The sequence below is a fragment of the Eptatretus burgeri genome, chromosome 11 (assembly GCF_056783735.1).
Source record: "Eptatretus burgeri isolate ZD-2024b chromosome 11, Ebu_testis_v1, whole genome shotgun sequence".
NCBI lineage: Eukaryota > Metazoa > Chordata > Myxini > Myxiniformes > Myxinidae > Eptatretus > Eptatretus burgeri.
Window position 1 is genome coordinate 12,550,488 of NC_140971.1, and position 27,090 is coordinate 12,577,577.

The 27,090-nt window shown below is 47.4% G+C and overlaps 1 protein-coding gene across 5 annotated transcripts in view; it reads right to left on the bottom strand.

Moving 5' to 3' along the window:
• The window catches only part of RIPOR2 (RHO family interacting cell polarization regulator 2), a 193,160-nt gene that overhangs the window by 85,463 nt on the left and 80,607 nt on the right, over window positions 1-27,090 (bottom strand). For all 5 annotated transcript variants that reach the window (XM_085845225.1, XM_085845220.1, XM_085845224.1 and 2 more), the window contains 4 exons: window positions 18,518-18,596; window positions 15,636-15,659; window positions 10,096-10,149; window positions 8,550-8,699 (listed from right to left, as the gene is read on the bottom strand). In XM_085845225.1, the coding sequence (XP_085701351.1) occupies window positions 8,550-8,699; window positions 10,096-10,149; window positions 15,636-15,659; window positions 18,518-18,596 (307 nt within the window). The remainder of the gene's footprint in view (window positions 1-8,549; window positions 8,700-10,095; window positions 10,150-15,635; window positions 15,660-18,517; window positions 18,597-27,090) is intronic.

Genomic DNA, 27,090 nt, shown 5'->3' on the forward strand with positions numbered 1-27,090 from the left:
TGCGTAGTTATAGACCATGAGTCTCAATTCAGGCACGTAATCAACTCTACACTCTTTCCACACTGGAAATGTATAATTTTGTTATAATGGCTGTCCAAAGGGTCAAGCATAAGAAAACAAAAAGCAAGGCCAATACATTTAATTGGTTTGGTTTCCTATCTGAGCACAAACCTCATAAGTGTTGTGAAATCCAAAATGCAAATTCGTTTTGATTGCACCGATATGTTTGTGGTATATGAATGTCTTCGTCCTGCATCATATTTGTGCCTACCCCTCCACAAGCTTTAAATTACTGTAAAAAAAATAAACAACAAAATGTATTGTTATCGAATTTACAGCCCCTACCACGACTAATGATAATGAGTCTGGTGAGGACCTGAAAAATTCTGAGCCAGTCGCTTCTCCAATGGCTGGCTTAAGGCCGAATGTGGTCGTTCGTAAGGTGGCTGATACGAAATACTGTTACAGGCCGGACAAAAGCACTAAAGTTTCAACAGAATTTCTTTAAGGTACTCTGAGTAATTTTAGAAGTGGAGCCATCATAAACTAGTTTACTAAGACCCCACGAGGGGGCGGTAAAATATGACACAAGACTGTTTCTGAAAAATTCTTGTAAGTCACATGTCCGTCAGGTGTTACGAAATTTTCTGTCTCGATATATGTATTCAATATGTTTCAGGTTGAGGTTCCAGAAAGAGTGACTTGCAATGGATACATCTCATTTTTCTGTCACAGGAGGGCGACAAAGGTCAGGAATAAAAAACATGACAAGTCAGTGAAAAATGTATATATATATATATATAGACTGTGAGTGTTACTGAATGGTGTCTTCATAATAGTTACTTTTGTTTGTGTTTCAGACTGAAGCTGCACAATCATGGACGAGACACTGTGTTATTTATCAGAAGCAAACATCCGAGGCCTCAAAGTGCCCCTCGAACAGGAATCGTCCAGGAGAAGCATCTGATATCTTTGATCGTTTTCTCCAAAATGTTGCCGACTTCAGAGCCATAAATTCCTTTCCAGTGAAAATTCCACTTTGGGAGTCATGGAAGCAGTGACAGCTTTGTTGAGTATTATGCCAACTGGCATGCAGCCTGCCACAGAAAGTTCAACAATACTAAACTACAAAGCTAAACAGAGGAAGATAACTCAAGATGAGGTTGACGAAGATAACGAGCCAAAAATGCGAAGGATCCATAAATGCCAGGCTACGGATGTTCAAAAATCCATATTCTGTGAGAAGGAACATAATCTGATTGAGTTCTAGACTCCAACAGCTGATAAGAATGTGTGACAAATGGCCACAGATTGACAAGCCACTGGTCGTTTTTCAAAAATGACTTCAAATGACTCCCCGCCCCCCACCATACCATATGCCTGGTGTTGGCTTAATAGTTAGGGTGGCGGGCTTTGGATCCGAGGGTCCTGAGTTGAAATCCTGATCAGCTGTTGAATTAATACCAGGTGGGGTTAACTCGACCTGTCATCCTTCCGAGGTCGGCAAAATGAGTACCAGCTTGCTGGTATATGGTGTGGGAGTAGCGACCCATCCAGGATTGTGTCCAATAGCCAAGGAGACTGCTTTGGCAGCACCAACGCTCTGCACAGGGGATGGTCCCAATCTCCTCCTCCTCCCCATACTGGAGTCTGGTGAACCTGTGAGCCCAAGTCCATAGCTCAGGATGCACTCTGAAGGAGTTGGTGTGCCTCATAACACTACCTCCAGATTCCCCATGTGGGCAACCATGAAGCTAAACCACATGTAAAAATGTGAGCAAGTCAGCCCCAAAGCTGCCTGACAACCCAATCTCCCAGGGGTGCAATTTGCTGAGGCCCTAAACCTGAGCAACCCCCCACCCCCAGTCAAAGTCCCCCCAAAGCCTCCTCCTTGTTCCAACAACTTTAAAACTTCAGCTGCCAAAATTTGTCTGTGGGCAATCACTCCATGGCTCTCAGGCCTGCTTGCCCCTCCTCACAGCCACTGCTGTCATTGAGCATCCAGATCCACCTCATCACCACAATTACTCCCATTGCCAAAGTTGACCAGTTGCTCGTGGCTCTTTGCATATAAGTTTTGATTTTAAAAAAAACCCTCAGAACAAGAACCAAATTGGGGCTCTTGCTTATCCTCTTCTATCAACTGACTCCCTACTACATGGGCACCTTTGCTCAGTGCTCAGTTAAACCCTGTACCATGGGCAGCCGTTCAAACTCCACAAGTGATGAATCGATGAGTGCCCGCATTGACTTAACGGAGTCGAGGACCGACTTGCGAAGCCTGAGTGTCAACTCAACTCTGGCCGCCACAGCCACACAAACCTCGGCCAGTGCAGCCACACGCCTTGGCTGGCACAGCCACACACACCTCGGCCGGTGCAGCCACACACGCCTCGGCCAGCGCAACAACATATGCCTCAGCTGGTGCAAGAAGATCCCTGCATCACTAAGTCAAATGCGCACATACCACAGGAGCTGATGCACACACTGCGAGTGCTGACTTGCCCCATGCAGGGCGAACCACATCTCCGCAAGCACCGGGCTGCAAATCTCATGCCACTGGGGTTAAATAGGGTGCTTTCTCTCATGCGCTGTCTCTCATTCCACAAGGGTTAAATCGCACTTTGCAGGGGCTGCCTGCCACTAAATCCCTGCTACTCAACTGCTGCTCTCTCTGCATTTTTGCCAATGCAGGGTGACATCAACTCTATCCCACATTCTCAGTCTGTGCCCTGCTTCTTCAAAAAGTTAGGGAATGCGATATATATATATATATATATATATATATATAATATATATATATATATATATATATATATATATATATATATATATAATATATATATATATATATATATATATGTATCCCTGTGTCGTAAGAGGCGACCAGGGTTGCGTCAGGAAGGGCATCCGGCGTAAAACATGTGCCAAATCACTATGCGGATCATACGGATGATCCGCTGTGGTGACCCCTAACGGGAGCAGCAGAAAGAAGAAGATATATATATATATATATATATATATATATATATAAATATATATATATATATATATATAAATATATATAAATATATATATATATATATATATATATATATATATATATATATATATATATATATATATATGTATATATATGAAGACCACAAGGGGAAAACCAGAGATGTCAGAATAAGTCAATTTTGAAGAAACTGAAAAACAAAGTTTCAAGACTTTGGTGGACTGTTTAATAACTGTCATATAGATTTCTTTTCCAGTAAAAGGAAGAGTGATCATTGGCCGATCAAATTAAGCATGTAGCATTTGCGTTCATTCCGCAAAACGCAAAAACGCAAAAAAATCTGAAAACCCACTCCGTGGGAGTACCTCCTGTGCAGCTTCCCTTCGCAGGGCAGCTCACCGGATGATGGGATTGGGGCAAAGCCTTCGGGACCCCCAATCTTTGATAGGAGGGAAACCACGGGGTAACATCCCTGGGTCAGATTGCGGGAGAGTGTGTCGGAGTGGTGCTGAGGTGTCGTCCACCAGACGGCGGTCTCCTTGGGTTAACCTGAGGCGGTCCCTTCGGGTGGGTGCCTGGAATGTCCTATCCCTAAGAGAGGATGATCACCTGTCTCTGTTATCATCTGAGCTCAAGCGTTTGGACATCGGGATTGCAGCTCTCTCTGAGGTTCGGAGACCGGATTGCGGCGAGATAATGGTGGGTGGTTACACCTACTATTGGTCTGGTCGCTCTGATGGTTACCATACCCAAGGAGTTGCTGTAGCTGTGTCCAATAAGCTGACCCCAATGATAATTGAGGTAACACCAGTCAACGAGCGTATTATGAGATTAAGGATTCGTCCGTCCTTAGGTGTCATTTCCCTGGTCTCTATTTATGCTCCGACTGAGGCGAGTGATCTTACCGTGAAGGATGCATTCTACGCCACACTCGAGTCTGTGGTTGATCAGTGCCCCAGACGAGATACACTTCTAGTCTTGGGGGATTTCAATGCATCGACTGGAACTGATAGGGATGGTTATGAGGTGTGTGTTGGTCCCCATGGGTCAGGAACTATGAACCAGAATAGCACTAAGTTCCTTGACTTTGCAAGAAGTCATGGACTTAGGGTGGCTGGTTCATGGTTTCAGCGCCCGCAAGCTCATCGCTGGACTTGGTATTCCAACGCTGGCGGTGTGGCAAAGGAGATTGACCATGTCCTCATTGACGGTCGTTGGAGGATGATCCAGAATTGCAGGGTCTACCGGAGTGCTCAGTTCCTCAATACTGACCACAGGCTTGTTGTAGCAACTCTAAAGCTGCACCTTAAATCCTGGAGAATGGTACCATCCCAGCCTAGGCTGGATGTTGCCAAGCTCAGGGATGAGAGAGTAGCTGAGGAGTTTGCGAACAGGCTGAGTGGACACTTGGGGGGTCTGGGTGTGAAGAGTTGTGGAGCACCTTCAAGACCACCGTCCTTGATGTTGCCGGTGGATGCCTTGGAGTTCACCGCAGGGCAAAGAAGAATTTTGTCTCTCAAGGGACACTGGATACCATTGACCAGAGTCGCAGGGCCAGGCTGAATGGCAGAGCTGAGCTGTTCAGGGAGCTGAGGCGTAAAACTGTACGTGCACTGAGGGTGGACAAGGAGGCCTATGTGCGAGGAATCTGTGAGGGGGTAGAGCATCACCTGTGGACAGGTGATTCTCGTCCCGCTTACAGGGGAATTCGCGCATTACGTTCATCCAAGCCCATCCCTCGGAGCACTGCAGTTCGAGCAGAGAGTGGTAGGCTCTTGACAGAGGAGTCTGAAGTGAAGGCCCGCTGGGCCGGTTACTTTGAGCGGTTGTACCAGGCTGATCCCCAGCTGTCGAGTTGGACGTCAAGGGTGTTACAATCCCTGTTGCTGACCCTCGAATCAACTGTGGTCCACCATCGCTTGTGGAAACACGGGCTGCGGTGAACCAGTTGAAACGGGGCAAAGCTCCAGGGATCTGTGGCATCCATGCTGAACTTCTCAAGGCTGGTGGAAATGCTGCACGCGCGTCGTTGCATGCAGTTTTGTGCTCTGCCTGGAACACAGGCATCATCCCAACTGACTGGAAGAGGGGCCTTGTTGTCCCTCTCTGGAAAGGAAGGGTGATCGCCAAGACTGCAACAACTACCGAGGGGTGACGCTGCTCTCAGTGCCGGGCAAGGTCTTTGCTCGGATAATTCTTGATAGGGTTCGCCACCATCTGCAGGCACCAGCGTCCAGAGCAGTCAGGCTTTACACCAAAGAGGTCAACGATTGACTGTATCCTTGCTCTTCGTGTCCTCACTGAACGCAGACGAGAGTTTCGGCAGGGGCTGCTTGCAGCCTATGTTGATCTCTGTAAAGCGTTCGATTCAGTGAATCGGGATGTCCTCTGGAGGATTCTTGGTCTTCGTGGGGTGCCACCGAAACTGATCGATCTGATGTCTGAACTCTACTCTGGTACTGAGAGTGCTGTGAAGTGTGGTGGTACCGCCTCTGACTTATTTCCAGTTGTTACTGGAGTTCGTCAGGGATGTGTACTTGCCCCCACACTTTTCAGCACTTGTATGGACTGGATTTTTGGGAGGATGTCGGAGAGATCAAGTTGCGGTGCATCGTTTGGCAATGTCAAGATCTCGGACCTTGATTTTGCAGATGATGCAGTCATCTTTGCGGAGACTTTAGACATCCTCTTGGGGCCCTCGAGGTGCTGAATGAGGAGTCGGAGCCGTTGGGATTACGGATTTCTTGGGTCAAAACAAAGATCCAGGCTTTCGGTGACATCTTGGATGCTGCTGTCCTGTCTGTGTCTGTTTGTGGTGAGGATGTTGAGGTCGTGGATAGATTCACTTACCTTGGCAGTGATATTCATGTCTCCGCAGGTTGTGAGCCGGAGGTCAATAGACGTCTGGGTCGGGCCTGGGGAGTCATGGATTCACTGGATCATGGGGTGTGGCGCTGCCGGTGCCTGTGCGGGAGGACGAAAGTCCGAGTCTTCAGGTCCTTGGTACTTCCAGTCTTGCTCTATGGGTGCGAGACTTGGACTTTGACCAAGGATCTGAGACGGAGACTTAATTCCTTTGGTACCAGGTCTCTTCGGAGAATCCTTGGCTATCGCTGGTCGGATTTTGTGTCCAACGAGCGGTTGCTGAGAGAGACTCGGATGAGATTTGTTACCTGCATAGTCCGTGAGCGTCAGCTGCGGCTGTATGGACATGTGGCTCGTTTTCCTGACGCTGATCCTGCTCACCAGATTCTCTCAGCGAGGGAGTCTCATGAGTGGAGGAGGCCAGTGGGCCGACCACGTGCCTCATGGTTGCAGCAGGTTGACCATCATCTCAAGGAGATGGGGATGGGCCTGGCATCTGCCTGGGGGATGGCCAGACGGAGGCCCCCGGAGTACCGGCGGAAAGTGGACGCAGCGACGCGCTGTTCTGGCACATGCTCCCATACCTGACCTGACCTGACATTTGCCAAGCTTCTGTGTTATCTAATTTAAGAGCAAAGAACGAATCAATGTTGCAAACTGACATCACTGGTTATTCCCTTGTTTAATAATTGCCATGCAATTTTAACCCAGGATGTGTAGCAAAATTCATGCTTGTTGGTTATTGGCATAAATTACATAACTTTGGTGATCACAGATTATTTTTTTCAACATTAAACGGTCATTGTTTTTTTGTTTGATTGGTGTTCAACGCCAAACTCAAGGGTATTTTGCTTGTATGACAATGGATTCTCCATTTCTTACTCCGTACTACTTAATATGATGGAAAACCGGGAGGAAACCAAGGATAAACCACCCCCGCGATAGCCGAAGTCACCTCATGTGACTCCCTCATATACCTAAGCAGGTTGATTGGGAGGTGAGTACATCGAATGAGGATGGGTACTCAGCCACGCTAACCATTATGCCACTGCGTGGGTCCCATAAAAGTCACAATAAAGGTTTGACCAGGCTTGAATCATGATATGCACCAACTAAAGAGCCCATGATATAACCAAATAGGCCATTGTAGTGCTCAGAGTTTATGCTGTGAAAGTTTTACAACCTTTCATTTTTTAGTTTCTCAACTCTGAATATTATGGTGGAACAATTAACATGAATGAAAGGGAGATAAACATGAGTAAAGTACTGACAGCTCTGGGTTTCTACTTGTTCAGCTTTGACAACACTTGTTTTTTCATTGCACGGCTAAACTTTATACCATATAAATTATGTGACACCCCTGGTTATTTGTTAAAGTAATATTGTGAGAGGAAACCTTATGTTGCCAACTATTGGCAGGTGCAATAACCCTGAAATTTATAAAAATTGACATCTCTGGTTTTCCCCTTGTGGTCTTCATATATATATATATATATATATATATATATATGTTGTTCATCTTTCGGCTGCTCCCGTTAGGGGTCGCCACAGCGGATCATCCGTTATGATCCGCATACTGATTTGGCACAGGTTTTACGCTGGATGCCCTTCCTGACGCAACCCTGGTCGCCTCTTACGACACAGGGATCAGGATTTGGGTTTCGCCATGATTCCGGGCTGCTCTACACCCTGCCCAGTGCAGAGCTCCCGTCCTCAAGCGATCCTCCAACCCAAGCCTCCGAGTAGCCGGATTACAGGCGCACGCCACTACGCCCGGTATATATATATACATATATATACACATATATATATATATATATATATATATATATATATATATATATATATATATATATATATATATATATATATATATATATATATATATATATATATATATATATATGTACATACGAAGTGTGTGTGTGTGTGTGTGTGTGTGTGTGTGTGTGTGTGTGTGTGTGTGTGTGTGTGTGTGTGTGTGTGTGTGTGTGTGTGTCAGTGTGAAGACTTTTCTTTGACTTTTGTACAATTCCACACCCCTGGACCAATCTCCACCAAATTCTGCATACATGCTGAGGAAATCCAGGTTCAATCAAGGGCACAAATAAATTGCCCACCCCTCCATCTCCATCCCTCAATTCGTCCCAACATCCTGAAGGGTCAACTGGGGAACATTTTTGACCCAAGTCTTTCACAAACCGGCTCGCCCCACCTGACGTTCAACTGAAGGTTCCAGAAATTTGTGATTTGTTTTTCATGGTAACAGATTACTTGCCTACTCTTTGCAGGAAACCTATAGGATGTTTAAATTTCATTGCCAACCAATGCTAGCAAATGCCCCCTTCCCCCACCCCGGCTTCGGAAGGATGGAAGGATCAGAAGGACGATTCATGATTCAGTGACACATGTGTAGTTGTATCAATCTACTCTGAGGATTGAAACGAGGTCAGCAGAGCTCAAACATCAAATCTCAAAATTATTTCAACAATGCTCGTCAAAATTTTCCTTACAACCTTTCTTAGCTTAATACATCTGACACTGCTATGACAATACCTGAAATTTTGAAAATTTGGACAGATGACAGCAGCTCCAGACAGGAAAACAATTTGCTCAAACGTTCACAAGCATTTGCTTCAGAAATTGGAGGAAAATTTAATTTCTCATAATAACTCTTCCTTACCTCACAACACTCTTTGAAGTTCCTGTTCACCTCAACCATGCTTTCTCGTGCTTGTTTTGAGGCTGGAGAGGTTGTAAAGGCCTGGAGCATCTTGTTGGCACCATCACGAAGGCGGTTCTGCACATTATAGGCCTCGTACAGCTGATCCACCTGCGATTGCATTTGGCAGCACAAGAGCACAAACTTGTAATGCAATCTGTTTGAGGTTTCTTTTCCCCAAAAAATAATAGTACGTACTCTCTTTACATTTTGGGCACTTGTTCTGCCACGCTACTTTAGGAGTGCATATTAACACCTGGAGCATGTGCCAAGTCCACGATAAAGGCCACTCTTCGAACACGAAATTGCAATTAGCTCATTCACACACGTTTCGACACTCTGCAACTCCTGGTACATTTGTCTTCTTTTTGAAATGCTATGATAAATTGTTTTTTTAACTTAATTATACATTTATTCATGTGAATTTTAGGCCCCCCAATGTCAAATTCTGCAGAGCTGGTTCACATGACAAAAGTAAGTGTATAAAACGGGAACATTTACTTTGCAGCTATTTCAACATCGCATTTAAAATAAATAAAACATTTTAAAATAAGTCTGTAAATATTGCACATGATGACAACATATAGCAGTGCCAGTGTGTGTATATACATATATATATTTATATATATATATATATATATATATATATATATATATATATATATATATATATATATATATATATATATATATATATATATGCAGTATACATAAACATTTACCTATGCCTCTGCATATACCTCGACCAATACATATCCATAAACATATATAAAAATTAGTTGTACATCATGAAAGTACAGGGTGTCCACAAATTACCAAACCAAATTCAATCCATAACAAAACAAAAAAATGAAATGGGCTCAACCTAAAAGGCATGAGCTTAACAGAGCTACAAACAATGATGCAGTTTGCCACATGTGAAATATCATAACTCAATGTTTATTGTCGAGATTTGTCAAGATCATCATCCAAATCCAAATGGAAACTGCACTTGAACAACTCACGAGCGTATTCAACACCCTCACAACTTGTGCCTGGTAAGCCTGCTACCTTCCTCTGCAACCTTCGTAAACTAGTCTTGTGACCAGTCTTCATCAACTTTTAGTGCCATCACACAGTGTTTTTTCGATGGTGTCCGGCTTCCTTGGGGTCATTGTAAAGTTTTGTTGAACCTGTGTAGCTGATTTGGTCACTATAAATCAAGCAACACACTGCGCTTTTTATTGTTGGGATGCCATCTGCAGTAAATGTCTCCTGTGACACGAGGTGTCACAGGAGACTCCTCAAAACCCCCCAAAAAAGTCAATAAAACTTTGAGAAATGTTCTTTCGCATGCAATTAAACCGCATCATTATATCTCATTTCATAATTATTTTTTTATTACAGTTTGATTTTGTAACAGTAATATGTGGACACACCGTGTAACAACCACTGCCGGTTAATGCATTCATTTCCTCCTTTTTAGTTGACGCAGAACACTTCTCAGACACCGCACATCAACACAGACCTTGCTTAGGTGGAATTCAATTCGCCGAATGAACCTCTCGGTGGCTTTGATTTGCTGCAAACAAGAACACAGTGCAGGTGGAGGCAGAGATGACATTGGTTAAGAAAGGAGAGGCTAAATCTTTCCGATCGATCATTATCTCAAATTGAACAAAGTCTTACAACGTCACAAGAAAAAGGTGCATGTTGTTTCCACCGCACTAGGCCGACTTGGAACTGGATGTTCGTTTTGCTTTTTGATGAGGAGCTCAAAACAGCCGTTTACATCGATTCAAGGAATCTGCACATGTGCCAGAACTCAACGCCACAAGTTCCTCCTAAACAAGTGAAGTATGGCACTTGCAGAGCGGTTGGGGGAGTGGCATAGGATATGAGAATGAGCAAAATAAGAAAATGCCAGAGGATTTTGCGGAAGGAAGAAGTGAAAATGACAAGATGAGCATGGTTATTGATTTCACACGTGAGCCAACACATGACGATCTGTGGAATCTCTTTACCAATTACTCTTTCATCTTTATTTTTGTTTGTCTAATTTTCTTTCCCTCTCCTCCTTGTTATCTTCTTATTCTACATCCTATATCCTTTTTTTTTTCTTCCTTTGTCATGGTCTTTTGACCCTTGATCTTTCACTCCTCATGTTTGATCCAATCCATTTGGTCTTTGACTTTTGCCGAAGACAAGGTAAACCCTCACTACACCATTTGATACTTGATCTCACATCCAGTCCCTTTGATCTTTGGTTCAGTATCTCACACTGTAATCCTCTCCCACCGACATCTTTGCTCTGACAGAGCGATAATTCTCGAGGCCTCAGCCGCACTTCCTTTCCCACGGCGGTAAACATACTCTTATCAACTTCAATTGGTAAAAATTTGTGGTTTATCTTTTCTGCCAATGAAGACCAAATGCTATCATTCACAAAGACTGATATCCCATCATACCTTCACAGTTTTAACTCGTGGAATGTATTGTGGACATTTTGCGTGCCTCAGAGACGTACTCGAGATGGCCCGTGGAGATGTAAGCTTATAATGGGGAAATGTGTTTGTACACGACTGTTGCCTCTGAATATACATCTTCGGGCATGTCAATGATGCTGAACTGATAAATTAAGTAGATGCTCATCCGAAATAATTAAGTATATGCTCATCCGATAAATGGTACGTCTTTCAGTCCAGGAAGATGTCAATCTCACGCGGGTACTACAGAAGGATTGTCAAATAAACCCACCCTGCATATATTTCCAAAGTCAGCAACTGGAAGAAGTTCAATCTTTTGAGCCTCTTGGGTTCACTCTCAGGCACATTCCCTTGTGGTCTGACACATCACACAACTGGACCACAAAAACAGCCCCAGACTGGGCATATTCCATAGTTCCAAGTTATTTCTTTAAAAATCAGAATGGCAACGCACATCTGACAAGGACTTTGTTCATAACTCAATGGAGTACCACTTTCCCATAGAGACGAGCACCCCAACATCACACCTGTCCCTCCTGGAATATGTGCAATCTGAAGCTCTCAACATTTTCGGGTTTTCCCCACGGTGTCGTCAGGTATGGGAGCATGCACCGGAGCAGCACGTCGCTGCGACCACTTCCCACCCGTACTCCAAGGGCCTCCATCTGCCCATCCATGAGGCAGATGCCTGGCCCATCCCCATCTCCATGAGATGTTGAGCAATCTGCTGCAACCAAGAGGCATGTGGTCAGCCCATTGGCCTCCTCCACTGATGAGGGTCCCTCGCTGAGAGAACCTGATGAGCAGGATCAGCATCAGGAAAATGAGCCACATGTCCATACAGCCGCAGCTGACACTCACAGACTATGCAGGTAACAAATCTCAATTGAGTCTCTCTCAGCAACCGCTCGTTGGACACAAAGTTTGAACAGCAATAGCCAAGGATTCTCCGAAGAGACCTGGTACCAAAGGAGGTAAGTCGCCATCTCAGATTCCTGGTCAGAGTCCAAGTCTCACATCTATAGAGCAAGAATGGAAGCACAAAGGACCTGAAGACTCAAACTTTCGTCCTCCCGCACAAGTCCCATCAGCGCCACACCCCATGATTGAGTGAATCCATTACTCCCCAGGCTGAACCCAGACGTCTGTTGACCTCTGGCTCACAGCCAGCAGAGACATGAATATCACTGCAAAGGTAAGTGAATCTCTTCATGACCTCAACATCCTCACCACAAACAGGCAGACAGGACAGCAGCATCCAAAATGTCAATGAAAGCCTGGATCTTAGTTTTGACCCAAGAAACCTGTAATCCCATTGGCTCTGACGCGTCATTCAGCACCCCGAGGGCCCCCAAAATGATATCCAGAGTCTCCGCAGAGATGACTGCATCGTCTGCGAAATCAAGGTCAGACATCTTGACATTCCCAAACAATGCACCACAACTTGATTTGTCCGACATCCTCCCCATAATCCAGTCCATACAAGTGCTGAATAGTGTGAGGGCCAATCCACACCCTTAATGAACTCCAGTAGCAACTGGAAATAAGTCGGCGATGGTATCGCCACATCTCACAGCACTCTCAGTTCCAGAGTACAGTTCAGACATCAGATTGATCAGTATTGGTGCCACCCCATGAAAACCAAGAATCGTCCAGAGGGTATCCCGATTCACTGAATCGAATGCTTTACAGAGATCAACATAGGTGGCAAGCAGCCCCTGCCGAAACTCTCGCCTACATTCGGTGAGGACCCGAAGAACAAGGATACGGTCAACCATTGATCTCTTTGGTGAAAATCCTGACTGCTCTGGACGCTGGTGCTCAAGCAGATGGTGGTGAACACTATCAATAATTATCCAAGCAAAGACCTTGCCCGGCACTGAGAGTAACATCACCCCTCGGTAGTTGTGGCAGTCTTGGCGATCACCCTTCCCTTTCCAGAGGGGGACAACAAGGCCCCTCTTCCAGTCAGTTTGGACAATTGCTGTGTTCCAGGCAGAGCACAGAACTGCATGCAATGACATAAGTACAGAATTTCCACCAGCCTTGACAAGTTCAGCATGGATGCCACAGATCCCAGGAGCTTTACCCCCATTTCAACCAGTTCACCGCAGCCTGTGTTTCCACAAATGAAGTTGGACTGCAATTGATTGAAGGGTCAGCAACAGGGATAGTAACACCCCTGACAACCAACTCCACAGCTGGTGGATCAGCCTGGTACAGCCGCTCAAAATAACCGGACCAGCGGGCCTTCACTTCGGACTCCTCTGTCAAGAGCTAACAACCCTCTGCTGTAACTGCAGTACACCGAGGGATGGGCTTGGAGGAATGCAATGTGTGACTTCCCCTGTAAGCAGGACGAGAATCATTTGACCACAGGTGATGCTCTACCCCCTCACAGATTCCTTGCACATAGGCCTCCTTGTCCACCCTTAGCGCACGTACAGTTTTACGCCTCAGCTCCCTGAACAGCTCAGCTCTTCCATTCAGCCTGGCCCTGCGACTCTGGTCAATGGTATCCAGTGTCCCTTGAGAGACAAAATTCTTCTTTGCCCTGCGGTGAGTTCCAAGACATCCACTGGCAACATCAAGGCCTTGAAGGTAATCCATAACTCTTGAAGATCCCCCAAAGCACCCAGACTCCCCAATTCTCCACTCAACCTGTTTGCAAACTCCTCAGCTCCCCTCTCATCCTTGAACTTGCCAACATCCAGCTTCAGCTGGGATGGTGCTATTCTCCTAGATTTAAGCTGTAACTTCAGATTTGCGACAACAAGCTTGTGGTCAGTATTGAGGAACTGTACGCTTCGGTCGACCCTGCAGTTATGGATCATCCTCCAGCGACCATTAATATGCACTTGGTCAATCTTCTTTGCCGCACTGCCAGCGTTGGAATACCAAGTCTTGCGATGAGCCTGTGGGCGCTGAAACCATGAACCAGCCACCCTAAGTCCATGACTTCTAGCAAAGTCAAGGAACTTAGTGCTATTCTGGTTCACAGTTCCAGACCCATGGGGACCAACACCGTCTCATAACCATCCCTATCAGTTCCAGTTGATGCATCAAATCCCCAAAGAATAGAAGAGTATCGCGCCTGGGGCACTGATCAACCACAGAATCGAGTGTGGCATAGAATGCGTCCTTCACGGTGAGGTCACTTGCATCAGTCGGAGAAAATACAGAGACCAGGGAAACGACATCCAAGGAGTGACGAATGCTTCGTCTCATAATACGCTCGTTGACCGGTGTTACCTCAATTATCATTGGAGTCAGCTTTTTGGACACAGATGCAGCAACTCCTTGGGTATGGTAACCATCAGAGTAACTAGACCAACAGTAGATGTAACCACCGTTCATGATCTCGCCACAATCCGGTCTCTGAACCTCAGAGATTGCTGCAGTACCGAAGTCCAAATGCTTGAGCTCAGATAATAACAGGCAGGTGATCATCCTCTCTTCGGGATAGGACATTCCAGGCACCCACCCAAAGGTTAACCCAAGGAGACCACCATCTGGTGCATGACATCACAGCACCACCCCGACACACACTACCGCTATCTGACCCTGGAAGGTTACCCCATGGTTTCCCTCCTATCATCAAATATTGGGGGTCACGAAGGCTTTGCCCCAATCCCGTCATCTGGTGCGCTGCCCGACAAAGGACAGCTGCACAGGAGGTACTCCCACAGAGTGGGTTTTCAAATTTGTTTTTGCTTTTGGTATGTTTTGTGGGATGAAGCGTTTTCCGGTGGCCAGAGTACAAATCCTGCCACCAACCTCCAAATAAAAAAAAAGTAACCCAACTGCAGGAGGACGTCTGCAGACACAGTTGGGCACTAGATATGGATGGCCGTTGGCTCACAAGGAGCTCCTCCGCCCTTTGATAGGTTTTGTTTTTAATCAAGCAGCACAATGAGGCTGAAGCAATATGTCTGCTGCTCTCACATTGCAGGTATATTAGTAACCTCTGGGTTTTTTTTCCGCTCTCTTGCTCTCTTGCTCTCTTGCTCTCTTGCTCTCTTGCTCTCTTTCTCTTTCTCTTAGGGTTGTGAGGAGAAGGGTGAGGACATGGGCTGGGGGGGGGAAACAAAGTAGAATGACCATAGTTGTGAAGATGCAGTGTGTTTGGACCATGTAGCAGGGCTGCAACCAACCAATCAAGAAAGCGCTTTGTGCCCACAAGACTCAGGTGAGTGGCCTTGACCTACAACTCGTGGGCACAGCAGACAAAGTTTTCCATGTCCGTCGCACTTGCTGCCCTGGCACAGTCTGAACGAGAAGTTTTCTTCACTTTTTAATCTATTCAGGTGATTTAAGATCCAGGTGCTGCATTCAAGGGCCCTTCCATCGCTGTTGAGTGGATATTAAAATGTAAAATCCTTCCAATCAACTTAGTCAGCTTGGTGGAGTGGAAAATAATCAATTATTTTTTTTAAAACATATGATAAGGCAAATAAAAATGGTCATTAGAAACAATCATCCTGATGTGAGAATGTCCAGAGGCAATCACAAACTTGCATTACAATCTCATCTGTGAACCCTGACCTTTGTATTAAAAAAAAAACACAAGGATCATGCTTACCTTGTCAAGTTCATAACAAAATCCCTGCGCAGAAAAGGTGAAGTTAGTGCACTAAATTCTAAAAAATTTTAGAACACATTTTATCGACATTACTGATGAGAAAAAAAAAGAGCATCCATCATTGAAGGTCCTCATGATAGACACTGTCATGTGAAGGGTGAACATCCACGCCGGGAGGTACAACTCCTGTGAATGGCCGCATTAATGCCAATTTCATCGATTGCTCATCCGAGCGGTGTGCTGAGCAATCCGATTCAGAGCCTGAGCTAATGCCACACCAGTAATCAAGATTCGTTGCAATTCCCTTTAATTGCCCCCAAAGATAATGAATTATGTCGAAACGAGCGGCGGACTGGAGGTGAGTGGCAAAGCAGGCATGCACAGGCTTATGACATATGGAATGGATTTATTAAATAAAAGGGACAGGAGCATGAAACATGTAAAGTGACAGATCCAGCGGGATGAGACAGATTAAGGATGATGATTAAAAAAGAAAACCCTTGATACAGCATTACAATAAAGCTAACCCTTCTCATGGCCTGAACACGCACTCACGCACACACATTCACACAGAACCAAGCAAGACTTTTTTAAGTGTTCAGTGTCTCTGAGGGATGGCACGGATTGGAGTTTAAGAGACCCATACCAACCAGAGAGAGCAGCAACCAGAATAATGGTCCAGCACGAAGGAACATATCTGGCAAAAGAGTGTCCTGCGTCAATGAGAGTCCCGGAAAAAGAGAGAAAATGCTGTTCCTCAGGTGTTAACATGCTCCCCCTTCCATCTCCTCTTGCCCCTCACTTGGGGTGACATGACCACTGGGATGGCGGCTTCCCACGGTCAGCCCACTCTCAGGATGCCAGCGGGTCTGGCCAATTGCAAGCTGTATTGCATCGCCATCTCATCGGACTATATGTGGAAGCCATACACATGGGTTCACCATGTCCCCACAGAACATGGCGGAGGAGGTGAGAAAGCACAATTGGAAATAATTGAAAGTATGATTTATGGTGGGAAAAAGAGGGAAAAGAGACGGACACAGGGTGGGAGGGGGACTGGAGTGGCAAAGAGCTTCTGAGACATCGATCCTGGTTGTTGCTAATTGGAGTTACAAACCAAGGCAAAGGTTCATTGCAGCAATGGCAGCAGGCTCGTCTTGCAGCTGGCAGTAGTGACGCTTGGCAGGCTGGGAGCTGGATGTTGCTGGCTAGCAGCAGGTGTCGGCAGGTGGTCAGGTAGGAGAGAGCATGGGGAGGATATTTTTTGTCTTCTTCTCAGGACGAAATGTTAGTGTGGCTGACAGGCTGATCCGGTGGAGCCACACTTAGCTCGCTGGTGCAGAGAATAGCCAAGTGGCACAACCCCTGATCCAACAATTTGAGACTCAGCGGGTCCTCGCAAATGCCAATTCCCCTACTCTGTTCTTACCAGTGGCAGACGCTCATTGCATGGTGCGGAGGAACGAATCTCATCGAATCACAGGTGCATAATCGAAACACGTGTTCTCTTTACTTTTCAACTCATTATGGTGGTCCTGATGACCTATTTACATACTGCTTAGCTTGCAGGTCCCCTCCTATGAATTTGGGTATGGCCCTCATAATTCTTCCTAACTTTGTGATCTGATACAATTATCTGGCTGGGCAGTGTGACCACAACTCAAACCTCCTCACCTGGCTCTAACTCTCGATGGCACCCGAGACCTTTGCGGATAACCTGGGGGATCTACAATGCACTCCCTAATTGTGGGGCCTTCTCGAGCTCCAACCAAGCGGCTCCTCTTGGCATCCACCATGTTCTCGTGGCAAACCCATGCTGGAAACTCTGCACTTCAAAGCTCACTCTCCCTTCTGGCATCGCTGGCGGCTCTCAGCCGCTAAGGAAGCCCCAAGACTCGGCTCCGTCAACTCTATTTCTACCTCTCAAGCAAACACTCCCAGCCCACAACTACATATTTGCACTCCAACTATTATTTCCAACTACCAATTTGCTAAACCAATGACGAGCAGTTTGCGGCTTCCATTTTTGAAATCCTCCAGTCCCCTATATCTCATCTACATGAACTGGGAATAAATCCCTCCAATAGAAGTATTGCTTTCACACTTTAAACAGCACTCACTCCCCACACCATAAACACCAAAAATTTGGTCATTTATTCCACATTTTTGTCCAAGAACATGTCCAAGTACTACTTAACGGGAGGCTCTTGGAAGTGTAGGAAAGGCAATTTGTTTGTGTTCTACAGTGTTCAACTATATAATTCCAATTGACTAAAGGTTTTAAGATGTCTAAAGGTGTATAAACGAATTAATTCTGGGTTTTAACAACATTTTACCTCGTGTCTATTACAGCACCCTATCTAACACGTTACGTTAGTTATTTGTGCTTGTTGTTTGGGTCCTTTACAACGTCGTTAAAAACAGTAAATTTCCTCTTTGGAATGATTTTCAATTTTGTTTCGCTGCCAGGCAGACAGACAGATTAAAAAATATTATCTCGCTTCTCTCTGCACATGTGGGGTCGGGACAAGTTCAGAGCCAACATACAGTAAAACAGCAAACTTGTCTTGTTTTCATGTTTTTGGAAGATCCGATTCATGTTCAAAATATCATAATCCCATTGTAATCAAAATATAATCTTCCTATTCATGTTCAAAATGTAACATTCAATTTGAATAAGTTGTTCCTCAATCATAAGCTCACCATCATAAACCGATAAGATGGACGGACGGACGGACGGACCTGAACCAATTGCTGAATCCCGCGTTTTACGCTGCATGCCTTTATCAATACCCCAAGTGGGATGAATGATCGAGGTTTGTGAAGAAGTAAAATGCCAACCATCAGCCTCTTAAACTTGCCCTTTACAGCTTATTACTTACCAAGCGCGAGTCTCGTCGAATACCGTTCATCTGTGATTGGAGGTTTTCAAGATCATTCTGGTTCAACTCCAGACATTCCCTGAGAAATAAAAAAAAGTGGAGTCTGAGTTAGTAAAACAATTCTTGAAAGTCTCTGCCCAAGGAATAGCATACATTATGGGCTGTCAATTTGCATACTTATCTATTTGAACTTACAATTTTTGGGCCCACTCTGAAACCAACTGTAAACCACCATATTGGTGCTATGCAGGCACAATGTATTGCTGATGATCCACCGACTCCTGATGCCCCCCCAACTCCGCCAACCCCTTCTACCCCATAACTTTCTGTAACTCATCGACTTGTGTACCATGTCTCTCTCTTCCCCAATCCTCTTTGATCCCCTATCAGGCTGTGAACCTGTACCCCCTTGTTTAACCCCTCCATGAAACCATGTGATTATATGTTAAAACTAGAACGGCGCTCGGTCGAGGGCATGCCTCCGTCAATCTGAACGGTTTATGTTTTGTATCCCAGTGATAGGCCGGATCTGGATCCAGACCTTAACCAAAATCGAATGAGCTTGTTCTTGTCACCTACCAAACTCACACACCTAGTTTTGTTATAATCCATCCACATTTTTTTTTTTGAGATGTTGTGCTCTATATAGTTTTTAGTCCCATCTCTCAAAGGTGAAGAATCACTTTAAAAAATTACAGGATCCGGGTTTTCTAATTGCCGCATATTCCGTGTTTTACATGTTTTGGATGGCATTGGGCCTCACCTTTGACTAATTTTTACCAGATTCTATACACATCGACTGCACATGCAGGCACATAAGATGTTTAAGTTTCAATCTGATATGTTGAAAACTTTCTGAGGTTTGACAATCAAAAATAACAAAAATATCCCATTTGATTACAATGGAGGCGAAATTGTTGTCATGGACACTGTTGCCTCTATTCCGTGTGGGACTTGCCTCTTATACCACGTGGGGCTTGCCCCTTTGCCACGTGGGACTTGCCTCTTTTCCGTGTGGGACTTGCCTCTTATACCACGTGGGGCTTGCCCCTTTGCCACGTGGGACTTGCCTCGTTGCCACGTGGGATTTGCCTCTTATACCATGTGGGACTTGCCTCTTATACCATGTGGGACTTGCCTCTTATACCATGTGAGACTTGCCCCTTTTCCGTGTGGGACTTGCCTCTTTGCCACGTGGGACTTGCCTCTTTGCCAGGTGGGGCTTGCCTCTTATACCATGTGGGACTTGCCTCTTTGCCACGTGGGACTTGCCGCTTTGCCGTGTGGGACTTTCCTCTTTGCCGCGTGGGACTTGCCCCTTTGCCGTGTGGGACTTGCCTCTTTGCCGCGTGGGACTTGCCTCTTTGCCGCATGGGACTTGCCCCTTTGCCGTGTGGGACTTGCCTCTTTGCCACGTGGGACTTGCCTCTTTGCCGTGTGGGACCTGCCCCTTTGCCGCATGGGACTTGCCTCTTTACTGCGTGGGACTTGCCTCTTATAACATGTGGGACTTGCCCCTTTGCTGTGTGGGACTTGCCTCTTTGCCACGTGGGACTTGCCCCTTTGCCACGTGGGACTTGCCTCTTGCCACGTGGGACTTGCCTCTTATACCATGTGGGACTTGCCCCTTTGCCGTGTGGGACTTGCCCCTTTGCCGTGTGGGACTTGCCCCTTTGCCGTGTGGGACTTGCCTCTTTGCCACGTGGGACTTGCCCCTTTGCCGCATGGGACTTACCTATTATACCATGTTGGACTTTCCTCTTATACCATGTGGGACTTGCCCCTTTGCTGTGTGGGACTTTCCTCTTTGCCACGTGGGACTTTCCTCTTTGCCACGTGGAACTTGCCTCTCATACCACGTGGGACTTGCCTCTTTGCCACGTGGGACTTGCCTCTTATACCACGTGGGACTTGCCTCTTATACCATGTGGGACTTGCCTCCTATATCATGTGGGACTTGCCTCTTTGCCACGTGGGACTTGCCTCTTATACCATGTGGGACTTGCCTCTTTGCCACGTGGGACTTGCCGCTTTGCCGTGTGGGACTTGCCCCTTTGCCGTGTGGGACTTGCCTCTTTGCCACGTGGGACTTGCCTCTTTGCCATGTGGGACTTGCCCCTTTGCCACATGGGACTTGCCTCTTTACCGCGTGGGACTTGCCTCTTATAACATGTGGGACTTGCCCCTTTGCTGTGTGGGACTTGCCTCTTTGCCACGTGGGACTTGCCCCTTTGCCACATGGGACTTGCCTCTTGCCACGTGGGACTTGCCTCTTATACCATGTGGGACTTGCCTCTTATACCATGTGGGACTTGCCACTTATACCATGTGGGACTTGCCCCTTAGCCGTGTGGGACTTGCCTCTTTGCCACGTGGGACTTGCCTCTTTGCCACGTGGGACTTTCCTCTTTGCTACGTGGGACTTGCCCCTTTGCCGCATGGGACTTGCCTCTTATACCATGTGGGACTTGCCTCTTGTACCATGTGAGACTTGCCCCTTTGCCGTGTGGGACTTGCCTCTTTGCCACGTGGGACTTGCCTCTTTGCCACGTGGGACTTTCCTCTTTGCCACGTGGGACTTTCCTCTTTGCCACGTGGAACTTGCCTCTTATACCACGTGGGACTTGCCTCTTTGCCACGTGGGACTTGCCTCTTATACCACGTGGGACTTGCCTCTTATACCATGTGGGACTTGCCTCCTATATCATGTGGGAATTGCCTCTTTGCCACGTGCGACTTGCCTCTTATACCATGTGGGACTTGCCTCTTATACCATGTGAGACTTGCCCCTTTGCCGTGTGGAACTTGCCTCTTTGCCACGTGGGACTTGCCCCTTTGCCACGTGGGACTTGCCTCTTGCCACGTGGGACTTGCCTCTTATACCATGTGGGACTTGCCTCTTATACCATGTGGGACTTGCCTCTTATACCATGTGGGACTTGCCCCTTAGCCGTGTGGGACTTGCCTCTTTGCTACGTGGGACTTGCCCCTTTGCCGCATGGGACTTGCCTGTTATACCATGTGGGACTTGCCTCTTATACCATGTGAGACTTGCCCCTTTGCAATGTGGAACTTGCCGCTTTGCCGTGTGGGACTTGCCTCTTTGCCGCGTGGGACTTGCCCCTTTGCCATGTGGGACTTGCCTCTTTGCCGTGTGGGACTTGCCTCTTTGCCGCATGGGACTTGCCCCTTTGCCGTGTGGGACTTGCCTCTTTGCCGTGTGGGACTTGCCTCTTTGCCGCATGGGACTTGCCCCTTTGCCGTGTGGGACTTGCCTCTTTGCCACGTGGGACTTGCCGCTTTGCCGTGTGGGACTTGCCCCTTTGCCGTGTGGGACTTGCCCCTTTGCCGTGTGGGACTTGCCCCTTTGCCGTGTGGGACTTGCCTCTTTGCCACGTGGGACTTGCCTCTTTGCCGTGTGCGACCTGCCCCTTTGCCGAATGGGACTTGCCTCTTTACTGCGTGGGACTTGCCTCTTATAACATGTGGGACTTGCCCCTTTGCTGTGTGGGACTTGCCTCTTTGCCACGTGGGACTTGACCCTTTGCCATGTTGGACTTTCCTCTTATACCATGTGGGACTTGCCCCTTTGCCGTGTGGGACTTGCCTCTTTGCCACGTGGGACTTGCCTCTATGCCACGTGGGACTTTCCTCTTTGCCACGTGGGACTTTCCTCTTTGCCACGTGGAACTTGCCTCTTATACCACGTGGGACTTGCCTCTTTGCCACGTGGAACTTGCCTCTTATACCACGTGGGACTTGCCTCTTTGCCACGTGGGACTTGCCTCTTATACCACGTGGGACTTGCCTCTTATACCACGTGGGACTTGCCTCTTTGCCACGTGCGACTTGCCTCTTATACCATGTGGGACTTGCCTCTTTGCCACGTGGGACTTGCCGCTTTGCCGTGTGGGACTTGCCCCTTTGCCGTGTGGGACTTGCCTCTTTGCCACGTGGGACTTGCCTCTTTGCCATGTGGGACTTGCCCCTTTGCCACATGGGACTTGCCTCTTTTCCGCGTGGGACTTGCCTCTGATAACATGTGGGACTTGCCCCTTTGCCACGTGGGACTTGCCGCTTTGCCACATGGGGCTTGCCTCTTTGCCACGTGGGGCTTGCCTCTTTGCCACGTGGGACTTGCCTCTTTGCCACGTGGGACTTGCCTCTTTGCCACGTGGGACTTGCCTCTTATACCACGTGGGACTTGCCTCTTATATCATGTGGGACTTGCCTCTTATACCATGTGGGACTTGCCTCTTATATCACGTGGGACTTGCCTCATGCCACGTGGGACTTGCCTCTTTGCCACGTGGGACTTTCCTCTTTGCCACGTGGGACTTTCCTCTTTGCCACGTGGGACTTCCCTCTTTGCCACGTGGGACTTTCCTCTTTGCCACGTCGGACTTGCCTCTTTGCCACGTGGGACTTTCCTCTTTGCCACGTGGGACTTGCCTCTTTGCCACGTGGGACTTGCCTCTTTGCCACGTGGGACTTGCCTCTTTGCCACGTGGGACTTGCCTCTTTGCCACGTGGGACTTACCTCTTTGCCACGTGGGACTTTCCTCTTATACCATGTGGGACTTTCCTCTTATACCATGTGGGACTTGCCTCTCATACCATGTGGGACTTCCCTCTTATACCATGTGGGACTTGCCTCTTTGCCACGTGGGACTTGCCTCTTTGCCACGTGGGACTTGCCGCTTTGCCGCGTGGGACTTTCCCCTTTGCCGTGTGGGACTTGCCTCTTTGCCGTGTGGGACTTGCCCCTTTGCCACATGGGACTTGCCTCTTTACCGTGTGGGACTTGCCTCATAACATGTGGTACTTGCCCATTTGCTGTGTGGGACTTGCCACTTTGCCACGAGGGACTTGCCCCTTTACCACGTGGGACTTGCCTCTTGCCACGTGGGACTTGCCTCTTATACCATGTGGGACTTGCCTCTTATATCATGTGGGACTTGCCCCTTTGCCGTGTGGGACTTGCCTCTTTGCTACGTGGGACTTGCCCCTTTGCCACATGGGACTTGCCTCTTATACCATGTGGGACTTGCCTCTTATACCATGTGAGACTTGCCCCTTTTCCGTGTGGGACTTGCCTCTTTGCCACGTGGGACTTGCCTCTTTGCCACGTGGGACTTGCCTCTTTGCCACGTGGGGCTTGCCTCTTATACCATGTGGGACTTGCCTCTTATACCATGTGGGACTTGCCTCTTATACCATGTGGGACTTGCCTCTTATACCATGTGGGACTTGCCTCTTTGCCACGTGGGAATTGCCTCTTATACCATGTGGGACTTGCCTCTTTGCCACGTGGGACGTGCCGCTTTGCCGTGTGGGACTTTCCTCTTTGCCGCGTGGGACTTGCCCCTTTGCCGTGTGGGACTTGCCTCTTTGCCGCGTGGGACTTGCCTCTTTGCCGCATGGGACTTGCCCCTTTGCCGTGTGGGACTTGCCTCTTTGCCACATGGGACTTGCCTCTTTGCCGCATGGGACTTGCCCCTTTGCCGTGTGGGACTTGCCTCTTTGCCACGTGGGACTTGCCACGTGGGACTTGCCTCTTTGCCACGTGGGACTTGCCTCTTATACCACGTGGGACTTTCCTCTTATACCATGTGGGACTTGCCTCCTATATCATGTGGGACTTGCCTCTTTGCCACGTGGGACTTGCCTCTTATACCATGTGGGACTTGCCCCTTTGCCACGTGGGACTTGCCTCTTATACCATGTGGGACTTGTCTCTTTGCCACGTGGGACTTGCCCCTTTGCCATGTGGGACTTGCCTCTTTGCCGTGTTGGACTTGCCTCTTTGCCACATGGGACTTGCCCCTTTGCCGTGTGGGACTTGCCTCTGCCACGTGGGACTTGCCGCTTTGCCGTGTGGGACTTGCCCCTTTGCCGTGTGGGACTTGCCCCTTTGCCGTGTGGGACTTGCCCCTTTGCCGTGTGGGACTTGCCCCTTTGCCGTGTGGGACTTGCCCCTTTGCCGTTTACACTTGCCTCTTTGCCGCATGGGACTTGCCCCTTTGCCACATAGAACTTGCCCCTTTGCCACATGGGACTTGCCCCTTTACCCCATGGAACTTGCCCCTTTGCCACATAGAACTTTCCCCTTTGCTACATGGGACTTGCCCCTTTGCCACATGGGACTTGCCTCTTTGCAGTGCAAGACTTCGCCCTGCACTTCCTTTTTGTGTGACCAGTAGTTAAGGAGGAGATGAAAGTCCTGCCTCCTTCAGGATTTCCCTGATTACTCTGTGTCACTCTGTGCGTGTTGTCTTTTCCAGTTTGACAGGCCTGAACACCGATCCGGTGGTGAAGATGCACTTTATATCAAGAACTCCATTTCCCACTGTCCATGTCATACCATTCCCACTCTGAAGCCCCAGGAGTACTTTTGGCTGTGCTTTCCCATATGCCACCACCTCCTGTTTGTGTGCTGTACCGTCCTTACAGGGATGACTCCATTTAGATCTCCCTCTCTGCCAACATGGACCATCTTATAACCACCCATCCCAACTCTCTCGCTTCCTCATATACGGTGATTTCAAGTGTCATCATGCCAATTGGCTGGGTGTTGGTATCACTTCAACCAGTCATGGAATTGCAGCAAATGACTTCTGCACCTCCATGGGCCTCACCCAATCAGTAGACCGACCGACCCTGATTTCTCCCAACAGCACGTCCTCCTTTCTGGACTTTGCAATGATGAATTTTCCTGCTAATACCTCCTGTTCCTCTTCTGCTCCAACAGGTTCATTTGATCGTGTGCTTGTGAGAGTCAACATCGCACTGGCTTTTGTTAAATTGATGCCTCAGCACCGTATAAACTGGCAGTTCACTCAAGCTGATTGACAGAGACTGCAAGGCGCCCTCTCATATCAAGACTGATCCTTCATTTCCACCTCTCCTGATATGAATACCACCTGGGAATCATTCCACACAAGATTACTTCTCGTTATGCGCAGATTTATACCATCCCGTGTGCAGTGATCACACCTATCCTTTCGCATCTGGTACACAGAATCCTGTAGTGAGGCAGTTGCCTTCAAACAGCCTGCCTTCTCTTCCTGGAAGGCTAATCCGATCGAAGGCAAGCTCAGATCATTCCACAAAGCCCGGAACAAATGTGTGTCCAACTGTCAGAAAAGCCGTAAAACAACATCTGGCGAATCTCAAAGCTGAACTCTCAAAACTGTCTCGTTTTGTCCAAACTTTTGACAAGCTCCAAGGTCTTTATTCGCAGCTTTGCGGAGTATTGCTTTTCCCCTTTTGGCTGGCCACCCTGCCTCACTCCTTGCCCTTCTTGATGCTGTGGAAAGACCCTCAAAATAATTGAGATCCCCCATGACAAAGCTGAGTGTCGAGGCCTGTTACTCTCACATCGCAGACAGGTTGGTGGCCTCTTTGTATTCTCTCGCCTCCTTTCTTGGCTCTGACACTCCCAAGTTTATTCAAGGTACAAAATGTCTGCCAGGTAACCTCTTCTTGTTAAACTCCCAACATCCAGACTCACTGTTCACCTCCACTCATTTGTTCCTCTTTTCTCTCACCTGTGGAACTAATTCCCCCAATCTGTTCAGTCCTGTTCTTCCGTCCAGGGTTTCAAGACAGCTGTTCATCCCCAATCCGTACTCATGATCTCATATACCCTCAAATTACCTCAATCCCAAGCACTCCCTTTTTCCAGGTTATTTTAATTTTTTCCCTCTCTCCCTCATCTCTTTTCACCTGTTAGTTGGAGGTTAGTTTGTTCCTTTTCTATTTTATCCCCACTTTCCCCTTCCTCTTGTTGCTCCGTTTCATTTGGCTTGTGTGAGGCTTGTTCGCCCTCATCTGTCCTTCCACCACAACCCCACCTCCTTTACTCTTACTCACACTCTCACATACACTCTACCCTCGGTGTTTCCCCCTTTCCACTTTGCTCCCTTCCATTCTGCTCTAACTCTTCCATGAGCCTCGACCATGTAAACAAAACCAAAAAAAAAAACTGACACAGACATTGGATCATATTATTTACAATAGGACACAGACTAGGCACTCTGCAATAAATGACTCACCTCTTGACATCTCAAGACCTTTACAAGCTCTAAAGGTCTCACATGAGGATCATGCTTGAATTGTTGGGAGTACATGAAATAACACTGATCGCTCTCCCCCTTCAAAGAGAGAACTGTGGGAAAAATAATCCCACCCTCAGCTAAGATCATAATCCTTACAACCCCCTGTGTCACCGTTGATTAGTGGCTGCAGTATGTACTATCCTGAGGACGCACTGCGGCAACCTCGATCTCCCTGTTGAAATAACCTTTCTGAGCCGCGACAACCTTTCCTTTGAAGAACCACAAGATCTGCATCACGCTGGCAAGCACACCACCGTTCAAGTTCTCCATCAAATCAAACAACATTCCGCCTTACATGTATATCACTGCTATTAGATCTATCGGGATCAATCCTGGATTGCCTCCCAACAGGGTACCATTTTGATGATGTACCCGCACAGGGTACCATTGCAAGCAAATCATCCGCACGGGGACTGCAGTGGTTTAAAAACCAAGCAACTTTTCAAGGCAACT